This window comes from Protopterus annectens, chromosome 13.part0, assembly GCF_019279795.1.
Source record: "Protopterus annectens isolate FY-2018-M chromosome 13.part0, PAN1.0, whole genome shotgun sequence".
NCBI classification, from domain to species: domain Eukaryota; kingdom Metazoa; phylum Chordata; order Ceratodontiformes; family Protopteridae; genus Protopterus; species Protopterus annectens.
The window spans coordinates 644,637,506-644,660,501 of record NC_056747.1 but is presented as its reverse complement, the minus strand read 5'-3'; the positions used below and the strand labels follow the sequence as shown (position 1 = coordinate 644,660,501).

Genomic DNA, 22,996 nt, shown 5'->3' with positions numbered 1-22,996 from the left:
CTATGTTTGGGTAGTTGAAGTTGCCCAATATAATGGTGTTTGGAGAGACCTTCATATTTTCCAGTGTTCTCTGGAAGGTCGAGTGGGGTTCTTGGGTTTGGGAGGGTGGTCTGTAGCAGGCTATAAACTGGAAGGCAGTTTTACCCACTGTTAGTTGCACATGGATAGTCTCTGATGCTTCGTGCTTTGCCACCAACCTGGAGGTGTGGGTATCTTTGATGAATATCGATACTCCCCCTCCTTTTGTGGTTCGGTCCAAGTTTTGGGGCCGAAAAGCATGGTATGAGGTATAACCTGGTAGTGCTGGGGTGCTCTCGGGAGCCCTAAACCAGGTTTCTGTTACTGCACAGATATCAATGTTCTCCATGCTAAGGAGAGTTTCGAGTGTGTGCATCCTGAGGTTTAGACTTCTGGCATTGAGTAGCATTACTCTTAGTTTCTTATCCCTTGTGATACCTATGGAGGTGGGTTTGTCTTTTGAGCCTTGCCTAAAAAAGGCACTATGGGGGAAGCAAGAGCCTTTGCCAATATCCGAAAGCCCAGGGGTGACAGGTGCAAGCCGTCCCTAGCGAAGCATCGTGGCTTGTCGAGCATATCATCCCAAGCTGACAAGCATTGGATCCCCTTTGAATGACACCAGTACTTAAACCAATTGTTGAAATTGATCATCTTGTCTTCATATTGTGGCATCATTCTTGGTGAGGGTAAGATGCTACTCAAGGTCAGGGTCATACCAGCCTGGGCTACATGCTCAGAGAGCTCCTTTATGTCTCTTTTCATGTAGTCCAGGGAGGTACGTCTCAGGTCATTCACACCAGCATGGACAATGACTGAGTCATATTTGTACTTGCCTTGGAGTGACCTGAGTGCTTGTGTTATGTGGCGGATCCTAGCGCCTGACAGGTTGCTCACCGTGACCCTCTCCTTGTTCAGCCTGGTGAGCGGGACGTCAGTGTGCCTGATGATAGAGTCACCTATTACAAGTGTATCAGGTGTGTTGTTTAGTCTTAAGGGCTGTGACTGTTTGGCACACTGGCTTTGTGAAATATGTGTTGCACGTGTTTTGTTTTGGGGTAGCGGTTGCTTGGGTGTCTGCTTTGGAGGTCTCTGCTGCTTAGGCAGATCTTTATTTAGAGCCTCTGAGTATGTTTTTGTGTGATTATGTGTTTGGTTTGCTGTCATGGTAGGTCTATGTGAGACTGGAATTGTAGTGAGTGTGGTTTCCTTCTCCTCCTGACTGGTTATGCCAGTACTGAGTTGAGGGAGCTTAGCCTCCAGTTTGGCTATATGGTTGCATCTCTCACATGTGTTGGAATTTGTTGGGAGGAGGAGAGGGTTGTCTGTGTACATGACGCAGTTGTAACATTGCGTCAAGATTCCCAGATTCACCAGCTGGACCGGAGAGGAGATTGACAACTGACCTTTGGACATGCTAGAATAATATTGGGAATTCCTTAATAATTGAAAACAAGGGCCAGTGAGGAGTGAGGGTGTAGTGCTTTTAATTTTTAGTGCTGACTTATATAATTGCTTTAGTGAGCAAGTGCCAGGTAACTTAAGTGCAATGTGTTACAGGTAACTTAAATGCAAAAACGACAAACAGTAACTTTATTTCAAGTGAAACAAGGAAATAAGTACAGTAAGCAATGCAGATATCACTAGTGATCCACAGAAGCGCTGAGAAGCCGCGTATTAGGTGGAATTAGCGTTCCAGGGAAATAACAAGCAAACAAACAACAAGCATATAAACAAAGCTAGATTCAGCAGGCCTGGATCTAGTCTATGCTACAGCAAACAAGGTGTACCAATTTCAGTAAGATACAGTTCAAATATTCAGGTAATATAAACCTTTAACCAGAAATTCCCAGCTCAGAAAGGCAGAGTCCAGCCTCTTCTCCCACAAGAGTGCAGACCACGAACCTTCTTAATGTAAAATAACTGGCCTGAAGCCCAAGTCCTTAAACCAGAACTAATACACTTTAAGAATAACAGACACTGGGCTCTCAATCAGCAGTTCCCAACTTAGAAGGATGAAAGCTACCTGTCCTGCCACCACAGTGCATGCCACAAACCTTCCTAATGTAAAACAACTGGTCTGAAGCCCAAGTGCTTAATCCAAAAGACTTAGAATGATAGCTACACTTTAATCAAGTTACTACCAAGCAGTAATAAATACAATTGAATACTTTAGAGAATGCCTGGATTAGTGCTCATGTTACACAAACAAAGCTAGATCCAGCAGGCCCGAATCCAGTCTATGCCACAGCAAACAAGGCGCAACAACTTCAGTAAGAAGCAGTTCAGATATGCATGCACTATAAGCCTTTAACCAGAAATTCCCAGCTCAGAAGGGCAGAGCTTAAACCAGAACTAATACACTTTAAGAATAACAGACACTGAGCCCTCAATCAGCAGTTCCCAACCTAGAAGGATGTAAGCTACCTGTTCTGCCACTACAGTGCAGACCACAAACCCTCTCAGTGCAAAACAACTGGTCCGAAGCCCAAGTGTTTAAACCAAAAGGCTTAGAATGAGTTACACCAAGCAGTAATAAATACAATTGAGTACTTTTAAGATGATGCAAAAGTAAAATAAAGTAGGTAGAAACACAAGTACAGTAAAAGCAGATGAATTTTTTTTTTCTGAACTAGTGCTGAGATCAAAGAAACAGATTTGAGTGCTGAAACTAGAAAACTGGCTAGTTATAAGAAAAAAAAACTAAGCTAGAAGGCTTCCCTCTAACACAGAAGGGCTTGGGGGCTCAGAAGCCTACAAATAGTCTATACCACTTAACAGGAAAGTCAGGAAACAAGCTTACATTTTTTTTCTGTTTCCCAGATCTCTTTGTACACAGTAGGAGTGCCTGAAATCAGAATATGATCTCACTGCACTCAGTTGAGTGAGCAAATGAGATGGGCCCAGAAGGAGTATCCAAACACAAATTTACAAGAGGGGCGGGCAGTTTCAAGGCAACTAAGATTAACACCAAAACAGAAACAGGGAGGGTAGGTGGGACTAACTGAAGAGCAGAGTCAAAACTTCCAGTTCAGTTAATATTCCTGCAACACAGTTAAAATCAATTTAAATACTGTATTTTTTGAAAAAAAAAAGTGCAGATAAAGGTACTTAAATTCTCTTATACGTCCAGTTGAATACAGCTAGTTCTTAGCCGGCCAAAGCTGAGGTTTTTAAGCAGAAAATATTTCACACTGTACCACTTAAATAGGCAAGGACAGGAAATCAATGAATGTGGCTACCCTCACACCTGTAATTACTAGCAAATACCAAAATTCAGCAAACACTGACTAACTTCCAGTTCAGTTAATATTCCTGCAACACAGTTAAAATCAATTTAAATACTGCATTTTTGAAAAAAAAGTGCAGATAAAGGTACTTAAATTCTCTTATACGTCCAGTTGAATACAGCTAGTTCTTAGCCAGCCAAAGCTGAGGTTTTTAAGCAGAAAATATTTCACACTGTACCACTTAAATAGGCAAGGACAGGAAATCAAAGAATGTGGCTATCCCCACACCTGTAATTACTAGCAAATAACAAAATTCAGCAAACACTGACTAACTTCCAGTTCAGTTAATATTCCTGCAACACAGTTAAATCAATTTAAATACTGTATTTTTTGAAAAAAAAGTGCAGATAAAGGTACTTAAATTCTCTTATACATCCAGTTGAATACAGCCAGTTATTAGCTGGCCAAAGCTGAGGTTTTTAATATATGTATATATGTGTATATATATATATATATATATATATATATATATATTTATTTATATATATTTGTGTGTGTATGTGTGTGTGTCTAAATACACACCAGGCACATGTATAAATACATATATATATTTAAACACACACATACACAGAGAGAGGAAAATGGCTAATGCATGCATTAAACTAAGATGTGTATTTCATGGACCTGCAGTGAGTTTATTAAGTAAGGAGAGGATTAAGAAATATAAGGTGTGTGGATGACGGAAAGGAAAAAGAATGAGTGAGAAAGGGTTTGGAGTAGTTTGAACATGCAGTGATATTTTGAATAAAAAGGAACCATATGCAAAGCACAGACTGTATTTATGTACAAATAATTCACCTCTTTTGAAACGGTTTGAACTTTTCTAATGAAGGAGAGTTATGGAGGCATTATCTAGGCATGTAGTTGACACTAGCGAAATCAGGAGAGATACTGACCTTGGGGGAGCTTGAGATACATGGAAACAGCTGTACCTGTAGTCTAAGGTACAGGCAAGAGGGAGGCAGAAAGAAGGAACTGGGTAGGATAGTGGCTGAAGGATGGAGGCATACATAAGGTGGGAAGAAAGGCGCAACTGCCCTGGCACAAGGTGTTGGTGGGTATGATTGGCAGGTGCTCATGGTACTGGATATGGCAATGCTATTCTACTATATATTTTGAATAACATGACAGGATAAAAGTGTGAGGTGTTTTTTTTAATGTATTGTGCAGTTTATGGTGTGATAAATGAGGACAAAGAATTGGGATACAAATGAAATGAAAACAGAGAACATGCTGTGAAACTGCAGGTAAAGAGAATGAAGGCTGGTGACTAAAATCTAATTGCCATTTTCCAAATGCATCAGTGGAGGATAATAACTAGCTGAAGACACCACTGATGATGCCTCCTCTTGAACCCCCCCCCAAAAAAAAACAAACTCCTCCTCTTCATTCCTACCAGTAAATCACTTCCAATGAACTTTTCAGTCTTATCCAGTAATGGTACACTCATATCTCCTAATCCAACAACTAAACTTCTAGGGGTAACCATTGATAATAACCTGAACTTTGAAACCCATATCAACAAAACCATAAAAACTGGCCACAGGAAACTAGGCACCCTCTATAGGATAAAACCCTTTCTCTCCCCACTAGCCAGAACCACTATTGGCTATTCCCACCTTATCTCCACACTTCTTTTTGCTTCTTTCATATATACTAACTTATCAAAAAATAACCTTAACAAGCTAGCCAACGTTTACAATAGCATTGCAAGATTTGCTACTGCTTCCTCCTTTAAGACCCATCACTGCCATAATCTGAAACAATTAGGCTAGTTAGAGCTTCTGAATGAGATTCACTTTAAACAACTCACCATTGCGCACAAAACCCTTTTCCAACCTACCAATACCCCAATACTTGCTAGTCTCATTACCCAATATAAGAACCTTTCAACTTTACGCTCATCTAATAAACTACTTGTATCAACATGTAAATCAAATAACATGGCAGGAGATGCTCTGTTCTCAAATGCAGTTGGAAATTATTGGAACCAACTCTCCCATGAACTTACATCACTGTCTTCATTTAAACCTTTTAAACACAATCTGAAACTCTATCTTAAAACCCATTGGTTATCTCCCTGTACAAATCCAGACTAATCTCATACTATATCCCAAATACCCTCTCTTAAGACCTAATTCCTGCTCTGTGTCTTTTTAGATCAAGGCCTATCCTCAGCAAAAACATATCTTATTCTAATAGAGATAATTTAAAATACCTAGTTAAATTCTTCTACATATAATTCTAAAGCATCCTACCTAAGGCAGGCAACAAGTATTGTTTAAACTGTGGGCATTGCTGAACTGTTGAAAGTTGAAGTATGCATTTGTTTAACAATTACTTTCTAGTTACTAATGAAGTCTTGTACATAAAGTCTAAAATATCTTATCTAATGCTTGTAACATGTTTTTTGTGTAAACTGTGAAGATTCCTGAACTGCTTAAAATTTGTAGTATTTAACTGTATAACAACTAGTACCTGTATGTTAGTAGTCTAGTAATCTCTTGCAGCTTATCTCCCTGGGACTCTACTGAAAATGGACATAAATCCAGTTAGACTATCCCGGTCAACAAATGTAAAATAAAATAAAATAAAATAAAAGTAAATGATACATGCTCAGTTTGACCCCATTTATTTTATTTTATTTTATTTTATTCCTTTAAGTTTCTTTCCCAGGGCAGTTCACTGATTGCAAGTGGCCATTTTTTATGAGGGTCTCCGTGAAGGGAAGGCCATGTTGTATATACCACCTCTAAATATTACATCTTCTCTGAGGTCGCTGCATACTCCAGAGAAAGGACATTTTCTTAGTCTCAGTTACCATGCTCATGTTAGCAAATAGTAATGACTATGTTAGAATGAAGATTGTACCTTCCTAAAATAAAATTCAAACAACCTTAATCATAAAATTCATGCTGCAGATCTGATCCATAAAATCCCATCCACAGAATACATTGAAGTATAAGAAAAATATAAACAGTTCCTCACTAAGTTGCTCTCTATGTCATACTAAAGTAATTCCATTTTATTTACATAAGTAATTCAGTGACCACCTGATTACTAAAACACTCGTAGAAAAGTTTGACAGCTGTTCATTGATTACAATGTCCTAGGAGAATTGGATGACATCTACTGTTAAGGTAAATGTGCCTCCAATCTCACAAGTCGCTATATTCTTGGCTCTTGTAACATTGTTGGAAAGTTTCTTCAACTCCATGTTAGTTTATCAAATACATGTTCATTGGAAAATGAGCCAAATGTAAACAAAATGATTCATGGTTCTCTTTTTGAGGTTGCCTGTTTTCCTGTGAAGGACAAGCCTTACAACCTGCACTTAATGTAAGCCAATCAATACTGAATTTGCTGTGCATTAAAGAAAGGTTAAAATCCTGAGTGCAGATACCTTATTTAATGAGTATGTCTTTTAGTCAAGTAAAGGTGTTCAAGTATTTGATCATCATCCACCTGACATACTGCTAGTTTTATGCTTTTGTTCAATTATTCCGAATCTCATGATTCTTAGAATTCCAAAGTCTGTCACTCCCTTGTAGGATAGATGCTGCACAGCTCATGGTTTCATCAAATCCCTTGCTTGTCTACATTTTCCTTGGTCATTCTCATATTTTTAGTTAGAATCTCTGGCAGTCCTGTGGTCCCCCTCATTACACTGTCCCTCCCATGACTTTACTGCTCTTTGCTGTAGTCCAGTGTTCCCACATCCCCATTCAGATCATTCCATGACACTGTTGCAAGATGTGGTCAGTGACTGGCATGAGTAACTTTAAGCCATCACTTCCAGGTGCCAACTGCATTCTGAATTAAAAATAAGAGATATTTTAATGAGCTCATTTTATACAACTTAACTGCCAGCCATGTAAAGTTCTAAAAATGTTACCATATTTAGGGAAAGAGATGAAGAAAATGAAGGAACTGATAACAGCCAGAGTTAATTTGTGTCAAAAGTAATATTGTACTTTTAGGTTCTTTTGATATGTTGGGGTGCTGTGCTGCATGGACAGGTGTGAAGTTTTTGCTAGATACAAAAGGAGTGACTTAAACCATGATGAATATTTTAGAGCCATACAGCCACAACATTCACTGACTGACCCACAGACAGGGATGCTTCTAGTTCATATAGTTATATGGTCTGATTGTACAAGCTCTATGGTATTGAGAAATAAGACACTCTTAGGATACTGGCAAGCAAAGTTCTTTACCCCAATTCTAGAATGATAGGAGAGGAAACTGCCCTGAGGAAGTTGACAATGCTCTTCATGTGCTCCTCTGACAAGGAAAAGAAGTTTCCAGCAGCCTGTTTATCATCTCCTATGGTGAAATGCAGTTAGCCTTTTCAGGAGTTCTGGATGTTGACTCTTCACCAATCCCATCAATCCACCATATTCCATTCCACAGTCCACAACATAGTACCACAGTCTACATACTGGTGAGATATTGCTTAGATATGCTGAGAAAACCCTACACCAAACCATTTAAACATTGGAATCTGCTCTGCTGTAAGTGGTACTGTCCTACCATTCTTCTATTTCTCACCTACAACATAACTCTAAACATCACTGGCTGAAAGTGAGCTCAATAGATGAATGTGCTCTGATAACCTGTAGAGGTGGCTCATTAGGAAAGGTGAATGACTTATAGAAATCAAAGTTCTGTTAACTGATTCAATTTTAGGCAGTCACATTTTTAAACAACAAAAAAAACGTTGTGTCTTTTTATTACCAGGAGAACTTCCTCTCTCTTTGGCTGCTTGCACCAACCAATTAAACATGGTGTCCTTCCTCTTGGAGAACTCATACCAACCAGCAAATATTGCTGCTCAGGACTCACAAGGTAACACAGTCCTACATGCTCTGGTGACCATCGCTGACAACACAAAGGAGAACAGCAAGTTCGTCATTAAGATGTATGAGGAGATTTTGATGAGAGGAGTCAGACTACATCATGAGCTTCTGCTAGAAGAGATCACCAACAAGAAAGGGCTGACACCTTTAAAACTAGCAGCAAAAACTGGAAAAATAGAGGTCAGGTAACACAAATTTTCAAAACATTTTTATTTGCTTACTGTCTGCTTACCTTTAGCCCTCACCACATTTCATATTTTAAGCTGTTCTTTTGATTAGCAAGTTATTCAATGTGAATGAACTCGAATGTTCTCTCTCCTTTACTTTTCATAAATACTTCATCTGATCATTCTGCAGTGTCTGCTTGATTGCAATGCAGTTTTGGTGGGTTTCTTTTGGCCAGCTAAAAACTCACACAGTAGTGCAGATTTAGGTCAGAACTAGAAAAGAATGGTTTTGATGGCACAAAATTCTACATGCTCTTAGCCAAGGCATGAAGCTGAAATGAACTGTAATAAAATGAGCCTACACCAGAAGCAGTTTTTAGAACTCATTTCTTTGCAGTTAATGATGTCATCTACTCCTTTCTAAGCAGGCATGGGTCTGACTGAGCTAGTGTACTTATTCTTAAACTCCGCTCTACAGTGGCAACTACTTTCCATGTCTGAGTAACGTGAGGCTGATATCAGTGCAATTGTACTGACTGCTGGAGCTGTGTGTAACATGAGAAGGAAATATGTGCCTGTTGTGCTAAACCAAGAAGTAACATGCCAGTATACCACAATGCAAAGTTTACTGCAGTTTAAATTATCAGTTTATCTGTACAGGGCTACATTATTCACTACTCCCAGTCCCCCAGACCTCCCTTGGTGATCTAAGGATATTTTCAGTGACATTTCGCTCGAGAGACTTGAACCTCAGCATTGAAATAAATAGGACATGCTGGAGGGACAGATTCATAACCCAGAGGCTCCCTTCACTCTGGAATAAAATCCCAGTCCAGGTTAGGCAGAGTCCCTCATTGACTGTATTCAAGAGGAATCTTGATGAGTGGATGGGAGATCGTAGGTTTACCCCAGGTATCACTTCTGTGTCACTGTTAGGCAGAGGCACAGTATGCTAACCTCAAAAAAGGGCATAGCAAAATAAATTTAAAATGGGTGGCGAAAGCCAAACACATTCTGGCTAGGCTTATAAATGCCCTAGGGCAGATGGCCTAGTATGAACCTATGAACCTATTTAAGTTTCCTAACTTGGCATCTTGTATGAAATGGAAGTGAATGATTAACTTGACCAAGGACATGATAAACCATTGTCTACTGATAAGTGGATTAATCACTACATTCCTTGTACAGAACAGCTGGTTACATAAACAGCTGAACATACAAGGAAGTTGATATGGTCTGATATTTCGTTTTGTAATTCTATTAATTATATGCATGTCTTGAGACAACAAAATACACTGATTAATTTGTTTACTTATGATTATAATCATGGAGTAAAGGCTTTCTCACTACCCCACCTTAAACAAAAGATAGTCACCTGCTGCATATCCCTCTGATGCTAGGTTGGAATGAAAGTAAAGTCACAAATGGACATAGTTACATACTCAGATGTGTTGCTGTCATAGATATATTCAGCATGTCTTCTCACCCCTACCCTAAAACGTTCTGCCTCCTTCTGTGTAACCCTCTAATGTCACTGGGATGAAACAAAGAAAAGAGGAATATAACATATTTGAAGCTATTGCTCTTAGATGTATATAAACAATATGCCTCCTTGCCACCTGTATATGTGTCTGATGTTTGATTGTGAGAGAAGTAAAAAATAATCACAGTAATGTATACCAGCTTACTGTTTCTAGACAGTTCACTGTCCCTTGACAAGCTGTAGCATAACTCTTACTGTAGAGATTTTTGCAGAATGGCCAATTTTTTACCACATATTTCTGGTCTAATTCTCATAAAATTTGTGTTTTCCGGCAAATCACTGTGGATTGAAGTCACTAAATAATGATGTACATTTGAGTTTTAAACTTTATATCCTTCAGAAAATGCATGCTGACACAAATCCTTTCATTAAAACAGCTTTTGTGGTTCAAAGGACTAAGGCATTTAGCTTGTGTGGTGGTGTTCAAGGTTCTAATCCAGAGATATCCAGACATTTTGGATGGCACAGTGGTGCAGAAGTAGCATTGTCGCCTCACAGCAAGAGGTTCTCCAGTTCACTTCTCAGCTGGAGTGCATTCTGTGTGGAGTCTGCATATTCTCCCTGCATTTGTTTGGGTTTTCTCCCACGTTTCAAAGACATGCATCTGGAGCATTTTTCCCTGGGCCTCTGCTGAAAATTGGATGCATTCCAAGTCGGATTTTCATGGTAAACAAATATTAAATAAATAAATTCTATCATCTTTCTAGGTTTATAAGAGCAATATTTAAAATATGCCCCTAGTTTTGGGCCTTTGCCCCCATTTTAGGCTTTAACCAGATTTCTTGCACTAACGAGTTTGAGAGATATTAGCTGCAGTGACCTTCTGTCACATCTCTGAATTTTGGGAAGAAAATTAGTGAAACAATCACTACACCATCCCAAACTTCCCTCCCCTAGCACAAGATGCAGCAATGTTTTAGAATAGGTAGCGTTCAAGGTAGAGATCACTGCTATGCCTGAGTGAAAGTCCACTTATACAGCCTGAAGTGTGAGGGCTGCTAGATCCTCCCAGAAGGTCTGATAGTCTGGACTGTTTGTGATGCTTTTTTTTTCCAGTACTACCCTGAAGGGCTATGTGCATGTCCAATAATATCATGTGTGTCCACTGATAAAAATGATTTTTTACACACACACACATACATACACGCACACTCATCAGCCATTGCAGTACTAGTTAAACACTGATTTAAACAAATACAATACATTGTGTGATGCTACTTCTGTCACACCGGATCAGTGACTTTTGTTTAGCAGTGACCAACCAGCAGTAGCAAGTCATTTTTTTCTATGAACGGCCTTGGTATCCATTGATGCCAGGTTGTGTGCACCTCAGATGCTGAACTGTGGTGAAAAGTGAATAAGTAACAATAACAAAACTCAGTCATCAGACACCCTTCATAAGAGACACCAACAACAACCTGCTCACCAGTCCACAGGACATCAGACAGAGGAAGGAGTGCTTCCAGCAGCTTCTGATTGAAGCTGGTGCTGCCCAGATACAGCCTATAATTTTATTTATTTATTGATTTACTTATTTGACATTTGTTTTCTGGGAAAGTACAAGTGAGCAAAGGAAACTCATTTTCAATGGAGGCCCAGGGGCAAATCACTCCAGTATGCACAAAAATACTAAACTATATAAAAAATAGATACTTTAGGGATAAAGTAAGTACAGTTTAAAAAAATACGTTTGGAAAAATGTCTATAAATCTGAGTTAGGGCATAAGAGTTATTCTACATGAATACATAGTATAGAAGAATCGTACTCTCTGTTGTCAGTGAATCTGACCACATTAGTTATAATACATCAATAAATGGCAAAAAATAATATGACAAAGATGAAAAAGAGCATACCCTATGAGAAGTCAGAACAGCACTTAGGAAACTCTAGTCAGTGAAATTAGTAGGCTTAGATGAGGTTACAGCAGATATGATTAAGATGTTGGGTGAGTTAGGGGAGAAATGGCTTCAGAGAGTATTCATACAGTATGGAGAGATAGGCGTAACCTAAATAGAAAATTCACCCTGGGGATCACTTCTGTGGCACTGCTTGACAAGGGCACAGGAAAATAATTTTCTTGGGTGGCGAAAGCCAGGGAACCTTTTTGGCTAGGCTTATATAGGACCCAGGGCTGATAGCCTAGTACCTACCTATGAACCTATGACTGGTGAACAAGCATACAAGTGCCAGTGTACAAGTACAAAGGGGGCATTCACAACTGTGAGCACTATAGAGGTATCAAACTCCTATCACACTGCATAAACGTTCAGGACAGGGTGATTGCTGACTGGCTTACAGATAGGATGCAGATAATCAAAACAGGTGAAGTTACCTCCACAAAGAGACCAGTCACTGGTGGAGTCCCCCAGGGTTCTGTGCTGGGACATCTCCTGTTTTGCATTTACTTTTCTGAAGTAAAAGCCAATACCAAAGGGCTCTAGTGAGTAAGCTTGCAGATGACTGCCAGGTAGGAGCAGTCATTGAATCGCCAAATGACTTAGCCACCCTGCATGAAGGTTAATTTGAAATAAATACCTGGTATCAAAATCATAATCTAAAAATAAATGTCAAAAATGCATTAATGTATTTTTTGGGAAGTCATCTACTCCAGGGAACTACCACAATCACAATACACCCAAAAGAGTTGACCCATTTTTTGAGATTTGGGAACTTATGTGGACGATTACATAACTTCTTTGTATTACATACATTATAAACAAAGGGACTGTGTCTAGATTCAGGGACGTCACTATCACTCTTTATTCAGCCCTTACTAGGCCAATCATTGAATATAATACCCCTTTTGGCATGTATCTGTCCAGACACATGCAACAACTGGAATGCCCGCAGAGAAATCTTACTAAAATGATATAAGGCCTATGTGACATATCCTACATGGACTGACTCAAAGCCCCGTAACCATACTTGGTATCCTACAGATTGCTTTATGACATTGCCAACATCCTAGCTGACAGGTTCAGCTCAAACATCTCCCCCCACCTCCACACCAAAAGGGCAAATATCTATCCCAGCAGAGTGCTGCCCCCTGACATCTCAGATGCTCAGGTAAGAGCTGCCCTCTCCAAAGCAAAAAATACAGCATCAGTGGGACCAGACGGTGTCCTGGGCTGCATCCTACATGAACTCCAAGAAGAGCTAAACCCAAACATAAAACTACTGTTCAATCTCAGCCTTACTACAGGATATGTACCCAAAGAGTGGCGTACAGCAACAGTGGTCCCTCTCCACAAAGGTGGTGCCTCAACGGATCCTGGAAACTATCGCCCCATAAGCTTGACTAGCTTGGTCTGCAAAGCTATGGAAAGGATCATCATGGACCTCATAATTAAAGATATTGGGGACCTACAGACACTGGATCCTACCCAGTTCAGCTTTGTTAAGGGCAGATCCTGCCTATTAAACCTGGTTGATTTGTTTGAAACAGTCACCAAGGCCATTGACGAGGGGAAGGTGGTCCACACAGCCTACCTGGACCTTGCAAAAGCCTTCGATACAATACCTCACTCGGGCATTATAGATAAGCTCACCAGCTTAAATATATACCCCTATATCACTAGATGGGTTGCAAACTGGCTCAAGGACAGAACCAACATGGTTAGAATTGCTGGAGCCATGTCAGACTCCAAACCAGTTACAAGTGGCATCCCACAAGGCTCAGTCCTGGGACCTCTCTTGTTCGGTATATATTTCTCGGAGATACAGGCCAACGTGGAAGGACTGTGGCTGACCAAGTTCACAGATGACTGCAAACTGGGCGCCATAATCGACTCTCCAGCCGACACAAGCATCCTCCAAAAGGGCCTCATAGAAACAGACAACTGGTGCCAGAGCCATGGCCTCAAGCTAAATGCCAAAAAGTGTATAGTCATCCCCTTTGGCAAAAACAAAGTGCCCACAAATTACCACATAGGTGGTAATCCACTAAGTACAGAAGAAGTAATTAGGGACCCGGGGACCCAAGTTGATAGCAATCTCTCATTTGACAACCACGTGGCCAAAGTGGTTAGAAAAACATTTTATATAGCCCACCTAATCATGAAGGGATTCACATATAGATCAGGGGAGGTCATCGTGCCTCTTTACACATCCTTCATCAGGCCCATAATTGAGTACAATGCCCCTTTTGGGATGTACCTTACCAGACACCTGCAGCAACTGGAAAGACCCCAAAAGTACCTCACCAAAAGGATCAAAGGGCTCAAACAGATGCCATATGCTGCCCGGTTAAAGAAACTCCAGCTCTACTCAGTGGCATACTGCCTGCTCAGAGGTGATCTGTGCCTGACGTATAAAGCCATGTCCAACCCGGAATTAATGGACATGCTGCACCTCAGAAAATCCAAATCCCATCGAGCTACGCGCTCGAGAGACTTGAACCTCAGCACTGAAATAAATAGGACATGCTGGAGGGACAGATTCATAACCCAGAGGCTCCCTTCACTCTGGAATAAAATCCCAGTCCAGGTTAGGCAGAGTCCCTCATTGACTCTCTTCAAGAGGAATCTTGATGAGTGGATGGGAGATCGTAGGTTTACCCCGGGTATCACTTCTGTGTCACTGTTAGACAGAGGCACAGTATACTAACATCGAAAAAGGGCATGGCAAAATTCATTTAAAATGGGTGGCGAAAGCCAAACACACTCTGGCTAGGCTTATAAATGCCCTAGGGCAGATAGCCTAGTATGAACCTATGAACCTATGAACCTATGTCTGTCATAAAGGCATCCTCTGACTCATTACTGATGGATTTAATGCACATTAGGAAATCATATAGTGTCATAAATACTTAGTCTAGGGATCTAAACCTCTTTTGCAACATCAACAGAACAGTTTGAAAGGACAGGTACATTTCGCAGTGGATAGAACTGCTACGGAACAGACTCCCCATCCACATAAAACAAAGTTCATCCCACCCCATTTTAAAGATAGATCTCTGGATGGGAAATAGAAAATTTATCCCAGGACTGCCCCCGTACTACTAATGGAAAGATGCAGTGTCTAAATGCTTTATCCCATGCATGGGTCCCCTCGGATTACCTATGGTATGATCCCAGTTATTCTCATTAGGGGTAATATATAATTATCGACTCTGGGATGGATAAGGTCAATCTATACCCAAATGGGAAAAGTTATTTTGAGCATAGAAAGGGAAACTTTCTAGACCTAAAATGGCCAAGAAAGGCAGCTAGCCTAGTACTCACCTATGAACCTATGAGCCTATGACTGATAAACAAATACACAGAGTAGATGAAGTAAGATGACTGATGAGTAGTTCAGATTCAGATCAGGATGCAGCACAACTGACCCAATGTTTGCAGTGAGACAGATAGTTAAGAATTTAGAGATGAGAGAGTTCAACTGGACAGTCCTAAACTTGGAGAAAGCATATGACAAGGCCCCAAGAAAGCTGATTTATGCAGTCCTGCAGTGATTTGAAGCACCAGAATCATTGGTAGAATTAGTGCAGGGTATGTAAATGGACCCAATGACTGAAGTCTGAACCATGTTCAGATTCACAGAGGGGTTATCAGTGGGAGTGAGTGTGCATCAGGGTTCAGCTCTCAGTCCACTGCTTTTCATACTGGTGATGGACTACATTAGTAGACAGATCGGCGGGGACAGATCAACAAAGCTGCTTTATGCAGGTGATGTGGCATTACAGGTAAACTGTGAGCAAGACCTTCAGCAGGTGGTACAGAAATGGAATGGAAAACTGAAGGTACATTGTATGAAAATGAGTATAGACAACACAGTTGTAATGGCAGCAATCGGTGGAAACCAGAAGCAGCTGAAAACTGAGATGGAAGGGAAAATAGGAACAGGTTAGAATGTTCATATTTATGTGGGAGGGATAGTTGAGGAGAAGGAAAGTCTGAATGAGAAGGCTAAAGGTAGAATCAGAAGGGCTGTAGTAAACTGACAGCGAATTAGGGGTAGTGCATGACAGAAAAATGCCAAAGAAACTGAAATGTAGTACAACCAGTAGTACTTTATGATACAGAAACTTGGGCAGTAAGGCAAAGCAGTTGAGGAAGCTGTAAAGTTGATGGAGATAGAGTGCCTTAGATGGGTGGTATATTGCACACTCTGGGACAGACAGAAATAAGGACATCAGAGAGGAAGCCCAGGTAGCTCCAATTACAGTGATGGTTATTCAGGCACATGTGCAGGAAAGTAGAAAACAATTTGATGAAGAAGATTTGGGATATACAGGAAGAAGTCAAGGAGAACTGAGGGTACCCAGCAAAGAGATAAGTGGATTGCATGAGAGAAGATCTGCGACAATCAGGCCTGACTGTCAAAGAAGGCAGGAGATTGGCACTGATTCAAGAGAGAAGGTGACAATTGATGTGACACCCTGACCCCATATAGAAAAATGGGAATAAAGGGGGTAATGATAATGATGATAATGCTGATAGTGCAGAGGTATTTCATGCTATTAAGGAGGCATTCTGGGATGTTATCGGGTACCACTGAAAAAAGTGTTCTTGGCCAGGGAGAGTGCATTGAGGACCTGTTCCCTAGTAATAGTTGGAGTTATGGTTTGGGATATTTCCAGAGGGGGTTTGGGTGGATATGGGGGTAGAATATAGCTTGCAAGGATATGGAATGGGACTTTGGCTATGGTAAGTACAATATCATTGGCTGAGTGGCCGGGCTGTACTAGGGTCCCCCACTCACCATATATTGTGCCAGTAAAGCCTCTAAACTTGCATCTCAGCTCTAACTCTGACGTTGCTGAGAAACCTGTTTCGCACTACCACTGAAATTTCTGTTTTCTGCAATAGCACCTAGATAGTATTAGCACCTCTAGTCCCCACAGATAGTGGTACTAAAGCCACTAGTCTTGTGAGTCAGTCCTAAGTAAATCTGTTGAATAACCTACCTCCAACTGCAGATGGAAGTTACTTATTTGTACAGCAAGACGTAGATTACATTAGGGCCCCATTCTTCATGAACTGTAGTAGTAAAGCCTCTGTCCTTGTTGGTACACCTTTAACTCTGAAGCCACTGAATGCTCTACTTCCCACTGCCACTACTTATTGACTTCCACAGCATCACCTAGGTTCTTCAACTGTAGTTCATGATGCAGATCATGTAGATGTAGTTCAATAAATGTAATACGTTTTTGCTGTTTTGTGGCTCTTTAGTGTCCTTTTAGTGGTGTATCCTAGGGAACTATTTTTTCCAAATTGTATTTGTGCACAGGGCCCTACTAATAGAACACTGATACTGTTCTTTATTATCAGTTTTTTCTCACTGAACTCCATGAATATAGTTATCAGCTCTGCTACTGACACTGCTGACAATATGCAGAGAGTATGTATGATGTTTTTCTGTGTATGCCCATCTCTTGAGCAGCTGGGCACATACTGCCCCTAAAATGAACAGAAAGATACTTTTCTTTTGTGATAACATGTATTTCAATGATATGTAGTAATTCAGTTCACCTTATCATTTCTAGACACCACAGTGCACATACACACACTGATTGGCTACTGCAGGGCTGACTGTGATATCATTCTTGCGGGTAGTTGATCTTATAGCCAATGTTCACATTTTTGTTTAGTAATTACTATTGTTCAGACATTGGTAATAAGGCACTTAACATCACATTTCACTTTCGACCAGATTATAGGTTCACTTGTTTCAGTGCTGTCCTGTTTTTATATATGTCTTCACCATATACTTATTCACCTTCCGGTTAGTCACTGTATTTGTAAGAACACTATTAGTAGATGAATGGCTAGATAAATATAAACATAATTACAGCACTAGTTCTGTTATGGAGGTTATTGTACTATACTTTTACAGCAATACTGATTTGGACAAAGATGTGTTTATGTTCATAGAATTATAGGAGGTTACTAGGCTAATAGCCCTAGGGCCCTTACAAGTCTAGCCAAGTACAACCCCTGTTCTCAAGAATATCAAGGTATTAAGTGGAACTAAGCCACCAACTACTGGCCCTGTCCAAGAGGGACACAGGTGAAATTCTTGGGGTGAATATGTAATTTCCCATCCAGTCATACAAATTATGCTTAAATATTGCCAGCGAGGGGCTCTGCTTCACCTGAATTGGAAGGTTGTTCCAGAAGAGATGTAACCTCTATAAGACACATATCCAGCAAGTCCTGTTGATGTCACATACTAGGCTGAGTTCCCCAGAGTGAGTGCATCTTGTACCATTTGATTTATGAATGTGCAGCATTTCCATTAGAACAGGACCTGAGATTGCTTTATATGTAAGGCAGAGGTCACCTCTGAGTAGTCTGTAAAACAGTATAGTGACAGTGATGTCAGTCTGTCAACATATGAAATATGCTGAACAACCTGAATTTTCTTTGTAAGAAAACTTTGAGGTCTTTCCAGTTGCTGCAGGTGCCAGGTAAGGTATATACCAAAGGTAGCATTATTATTGGCCTGATGATTGAGGAGTACAGGGGGGTTATAACCTCTTTTGTTCTGGATGCAATGCCCTTAGCTATGAGGTGGGCAATGTAGAAAACCTTTCTTACCACTGTGGAGACATGGTGGTCAAAGGAAAGGTTGCTGTCAACCTGTGTGCTCAAGTCTCTCATCACTGATTGCGTGCTTATGGGTGTTGTTATTAATGTGGTAATCTGAGGGACATTGCCCTTGCCAAAGGGGATGATAATGTATTTTTTTGCATTGAGTTTTAGACCTTGACTTTGGACCAGTCATTTGTCTGTGTAAGTCCCTCTTGTTGACATCATTTGGGGACTCAATGATTGTACAAAGTTTACAATCATCAGCAAACTTTGTCAGCCATAGGCCTTTTGTTTTAGCCTGTACATCTAAGAAGTAGATTCCAAGCATGGGGGGCCCCAGCACAGATCCTTGTGGAACACCACTGGTTATGGGTCTGCTGGTAGAGGTAGAGTCACCTATTTTGACTGTGTGTGTTCTGTTGGTGAGGCAGTTTGCAAACCACCTGACAATATACAGGTTGATCTCCAGCTGGGTGAGTTTATCAATGATGCCTGAGTGTTAAATGGTGTCAAAGGCCTTGGCCAGGTCCAGGTAGGCCATATGCGCAGATTTGCCTTTTTTGAGGGCATTGGTGACTGTCTCAAAGAAGTCCACCAAGTTCAAGAGGCAGGATCTCCCTTTAGCAATGCCAGACTGGGTTGGCTCAAGCATTTAGAGGTCTCCTATATCTTTGTTGGTAAGGCCCATGATTATTCCTTCCATAGGCTTGCAGATTAGGCTGGTCAGGCATATGGGTCTATAGTTCCCAGGGTCTGTGGAGGCACCTCCTTTATGTAACAGGATGACAGTTGCCGTTTTCCATTCAGCAGGTACAAAACCAGTGCTTGGACTGTGGTTAAAAAGAGTACCCAGTGGTGCAGCTAATTCCTGTTTTAATCCATTTAGAATGCAGCCTGGGATATTATCAGGTCCCATAGAGGCTGTGTTTTTGGCTTTGGAGAGAGAGCATTTACAACCTGCTCCTTGGAGATACTAGGTGAAGGGCAGGTGGTAGGTATGCTTTGAGGGATATGTGGCAGGGATGGTGGGAGAAGTTTTCACTGACCCTGTCAGCTAGCAAGTTGGCTATTTCTGTGGGTTCAGTATATGTGTTGCCATTAACAACTAGTTCTGTGCAGATCTGGGTTTTTTCTTTAAGGTTTCTGACATAGCTAAAGAAGGCCTTATGGTTATCCTTAGTGAAGGAGGCAAATTTAGATTCATAGTTAGCTTTAGAATGCCTTATGAGACATTGTTGTTTAAGCTGAGGAGGGAATGCTTCCAGTTCAGAGATCATTCCTTCCTGCTCTTGGACAGCAATTTCTTTCTCTTATTGTATAACTAGTTAATGGTGGGTGTCCATCAGGCAGGCTTGTTCTTTCTTGAGGATCTTGTTTTGATCATATCAGGTATGGCTGAGTCAACACATTTGTATAGATGCTTATACAAGACATTGGTGTACATCCCAGTATATGTGTCCATGCCATCAATGAGGGCAGGAGGCTATTGAGCTATTCATGCCATCACGTATTAGGTTGTAATTGGCTTTGGAGAAGTTTTTTAGTCTAGTTCCTGCTTATGGGGGGGGGGGGGGTCAGATGTTATTGATACTTCTAATGAGACTGATTTATGATCAGACCTCACTCGGGAGGGCCGCACACATGGGTTGGTGCAATGATCACCCATATTTGTGAGCACCAGGATCCAGAATGTTTGGACCCCTTGTGGGAGTGTCAACCAACTGTTCCTGGTCATTGAAGTTGATGACGTCCGAGAGCCTTTGGGCAAGTGTGTTAAGTAGACTTATAATTTACCCATCTATGGATGGGTAGTTAAAGTCACCTGAAATCAGGGTGTTTGGATGTATTTTGAGCGATTCAAGTAGATCCAAATATCCAGTGGTAGGTATCCTGGTTCATGAAGGGAGTCCTATAACTGGCAGTAACTTGGAGAGGGGTCTTACCTACAGTCAGTTGGATCTGGATTACTTCAAGGGAATCTTTTTGTTTAACCAGTCTAGAGATGTATTTATCTTTGATGAATATACTGACACTCCACCTCCTTTAGTTCTTGCACTTTCAGTTTGTGGTCTGGATGTGTGGAAGGCATTATAACCTAGTATGGCCAGGGTGCTTTCCACAGACCCAAACCAAGTGTCTGTAACTGCACAGATGTCAACAGCCTCCAAGGTGAGGGCTGCTTCCAGTGAGTGCAGTTTTAGGTTTAGATGCCTAATATAACCTTGAAGTAGCTTTTTGAAGATATTCTTATGTCGGAAATGTTGTTGTTGTGACATTGCCTAAAAAGGCACTATGGGGAGGCAAGAGCCTTAGCCAGTAGCTGAAATCCCATAGGTGACATGTGAAGACCATCTCTGGCAAAGCAGCGTGGTCTATCTACCATGTCATCCCAGGCTGACAGTTACTGGATCCCTTTAGAATGACAGCAGAAACTAAGCCAATTGTTGAAGTCAGTCATTTTTGTTTATACTGTGGTATCATCCTACGTGAAGGTAGAATGCTGCTCAAGACTAGGGGCATACCTGCCCGAGACAAATATTCAGAGAGTTCAGTCATGTCTCTCTTCATATAGTCCAGTGAGTACCTCCCCATATGATGGTTTCTTGTGCAGGAATGTGGACTGACAACCTGTTCAGTGTCACTGTTCTGTGAACGAGAGAGCAAGGATTCCAAATTCTTAGTGTATATGCATCTGTTACAAATCGAGATTAGGTGGTTTAGGAGTAATGGGTTGTCAGTGTACATAAGGGAATTGCTACACTGCCTCAGGATACCCATGTCAGTCAGGCTGACAGGAGAAATGCAGGAGGAATGACCATCCATAATACTAGGTGTAACTTTTCTTACTTTAATGAGAAAGGATGTGGTTTAATTGTGGGCTTAGTGCTGGGTGTATACTATTGGGGCTGTCAAGGGGTATGGGACTATTAGGGATGAGGAGATTTCAGTAAAAGTGGCAAGTGCTGTAGAAAGCCCAAGTGAGGTGCTCTGTCAGCTAAGTGCAAATTAAGGGCAGCTTCAAAAGGAAAATAAATCTACTTTAGCTTTTGTGTTTATAACCACCATTGTTTACCTCCACTGCACTGTGCTGTACAAAGGCATGCTATGTGCAAACAGAAGGCTCAGATTGCCCAGATGAAGATAGTAGAGCAGTGGCTGGTAGACAAACTCTGTGGAGCTGTGTTAAAAACAACCGCAAACTCGTGCAAATGCAGTGGTTATGTAGCAACTGTGAGAACCATTTTTTAAAACAAGTTAAGCAATATTCAAACAAGCTGGCCAATGGAAATGCTCAATACTGTGACTTATTCCAACAATCTCTAACTTAGATGGTTCCTTTGCTACACTCTTCCGCCACAAGGGTGTAGGGGGCCCTCAATGTAAGACGAATGGTTTTAGTGCTCAGATAATACCAAACAGTCTGGATTCAGCAAATGTGAATCTAGCCTATGCTATAAAATACACAAGTTCTCGAAAATACAAAGGGCAGAAAAAAACAGTCTCAAACAGCAAACAGTTGAAACAGTGAAACAGCAAAACAGTAAAAATGGCTAAACAGTTAAAAGTAGGTGGCAATTCAATGACACATAGTTTAAATGTGCGGTACAGTGAATAAAATACTTATTTTTCTGTAGATTTCACAGGATGTCTTGGATTTTGGTTGGAGTCACTCCAGAGATCAGAGACAGCACACCAATCATAGAGCAGCTCCTGTAAACCGAGTACAGGCCCTTGCAAACATGCTGCCTAAATACAAGCTAAGTTTAGCAATTTTCAAACAAGCTGGCCAATGGGAATGCTTGTAGGCAGTCAGCATATTACAGTCCCGTACTGAATTTAATATGAACTGCATCACCTTTATTGCTATAAAAGGGATTTTTTTCATTATGTGTTTAAGCTTTTATTTAAAACGCTTATGTATATCACATTTATTCATGTATATACCAAAATGGATAATGGCAAACTTATAGATACAATCTTTCTTCAGTACAAAAAGGCTTTTGATACAATAAATAACTCCTTACACAAAAAAGACTCACAAAGTGTGGCTTTTCAAATTAAGATTCCAGGGAGATTAGGAAATAACATTTAAGGTAACTGGACTAAAACAATTAATATGACAAATGGAGCTCCTCAGGGATCAGTACTTGGCTCTCTGCTTTTCTCATTATCTATAAATAATCTCCCTTGGAATTTGACACACCTGAACTGTGTTTTCTGTGTGGATGACATTGTTATAACTAGGGCTCAAAGTCACTCCTAACCCTTTTAAATACGTTTATTAATATTGTGATGATTGGGGAGAGATAGGTGAAGGCTGACAGCCTAGTCAAATAGAATTTGATACATAATTCTATCAACTGTATAATTAAATGTAAAATACAGGCTTGTGTTTTTAAATGAAAGAAAACACTGTAAAATGTGAACTTCAAGATTGTTGCAACATTGCTATCTGCTGTATGGAAAACCAAGCCAAGCATTTCAAATGTGTCTTTTGAAATTGAAAAGATCTTATGAATCTCTTTAATGTTTTACAAGTCGGCCCCAGGGTGGCTGGATGAAGGTTTCATGCCTATTGTTTTAAGG

General features: G+C 40.6%; 1 protein-coding gene across 1 annotated transcript in view; it reads left to right on the top strand.

Moving 5' to 3' along the window:
* TRPV1 (transient receptor potential cation channel subfamily V member 1) overlaps window positions 1–22,996 on the top strand; it is a 636,007-nt gene that overhangs the window by 237,797 nt on the left and 375,214 nt on the right. The window contains exon 6 of the mRNA XM_044054872.1: window positions 8,046–8,344. Within this exon, the coding sequence (XP_043910807.1) occupies window positions 8,046–8,344 (299 nt within the window). The remainder of the gene's footprint in view (window positions 1–8,045; window positions 8,345–22,996) is intronic.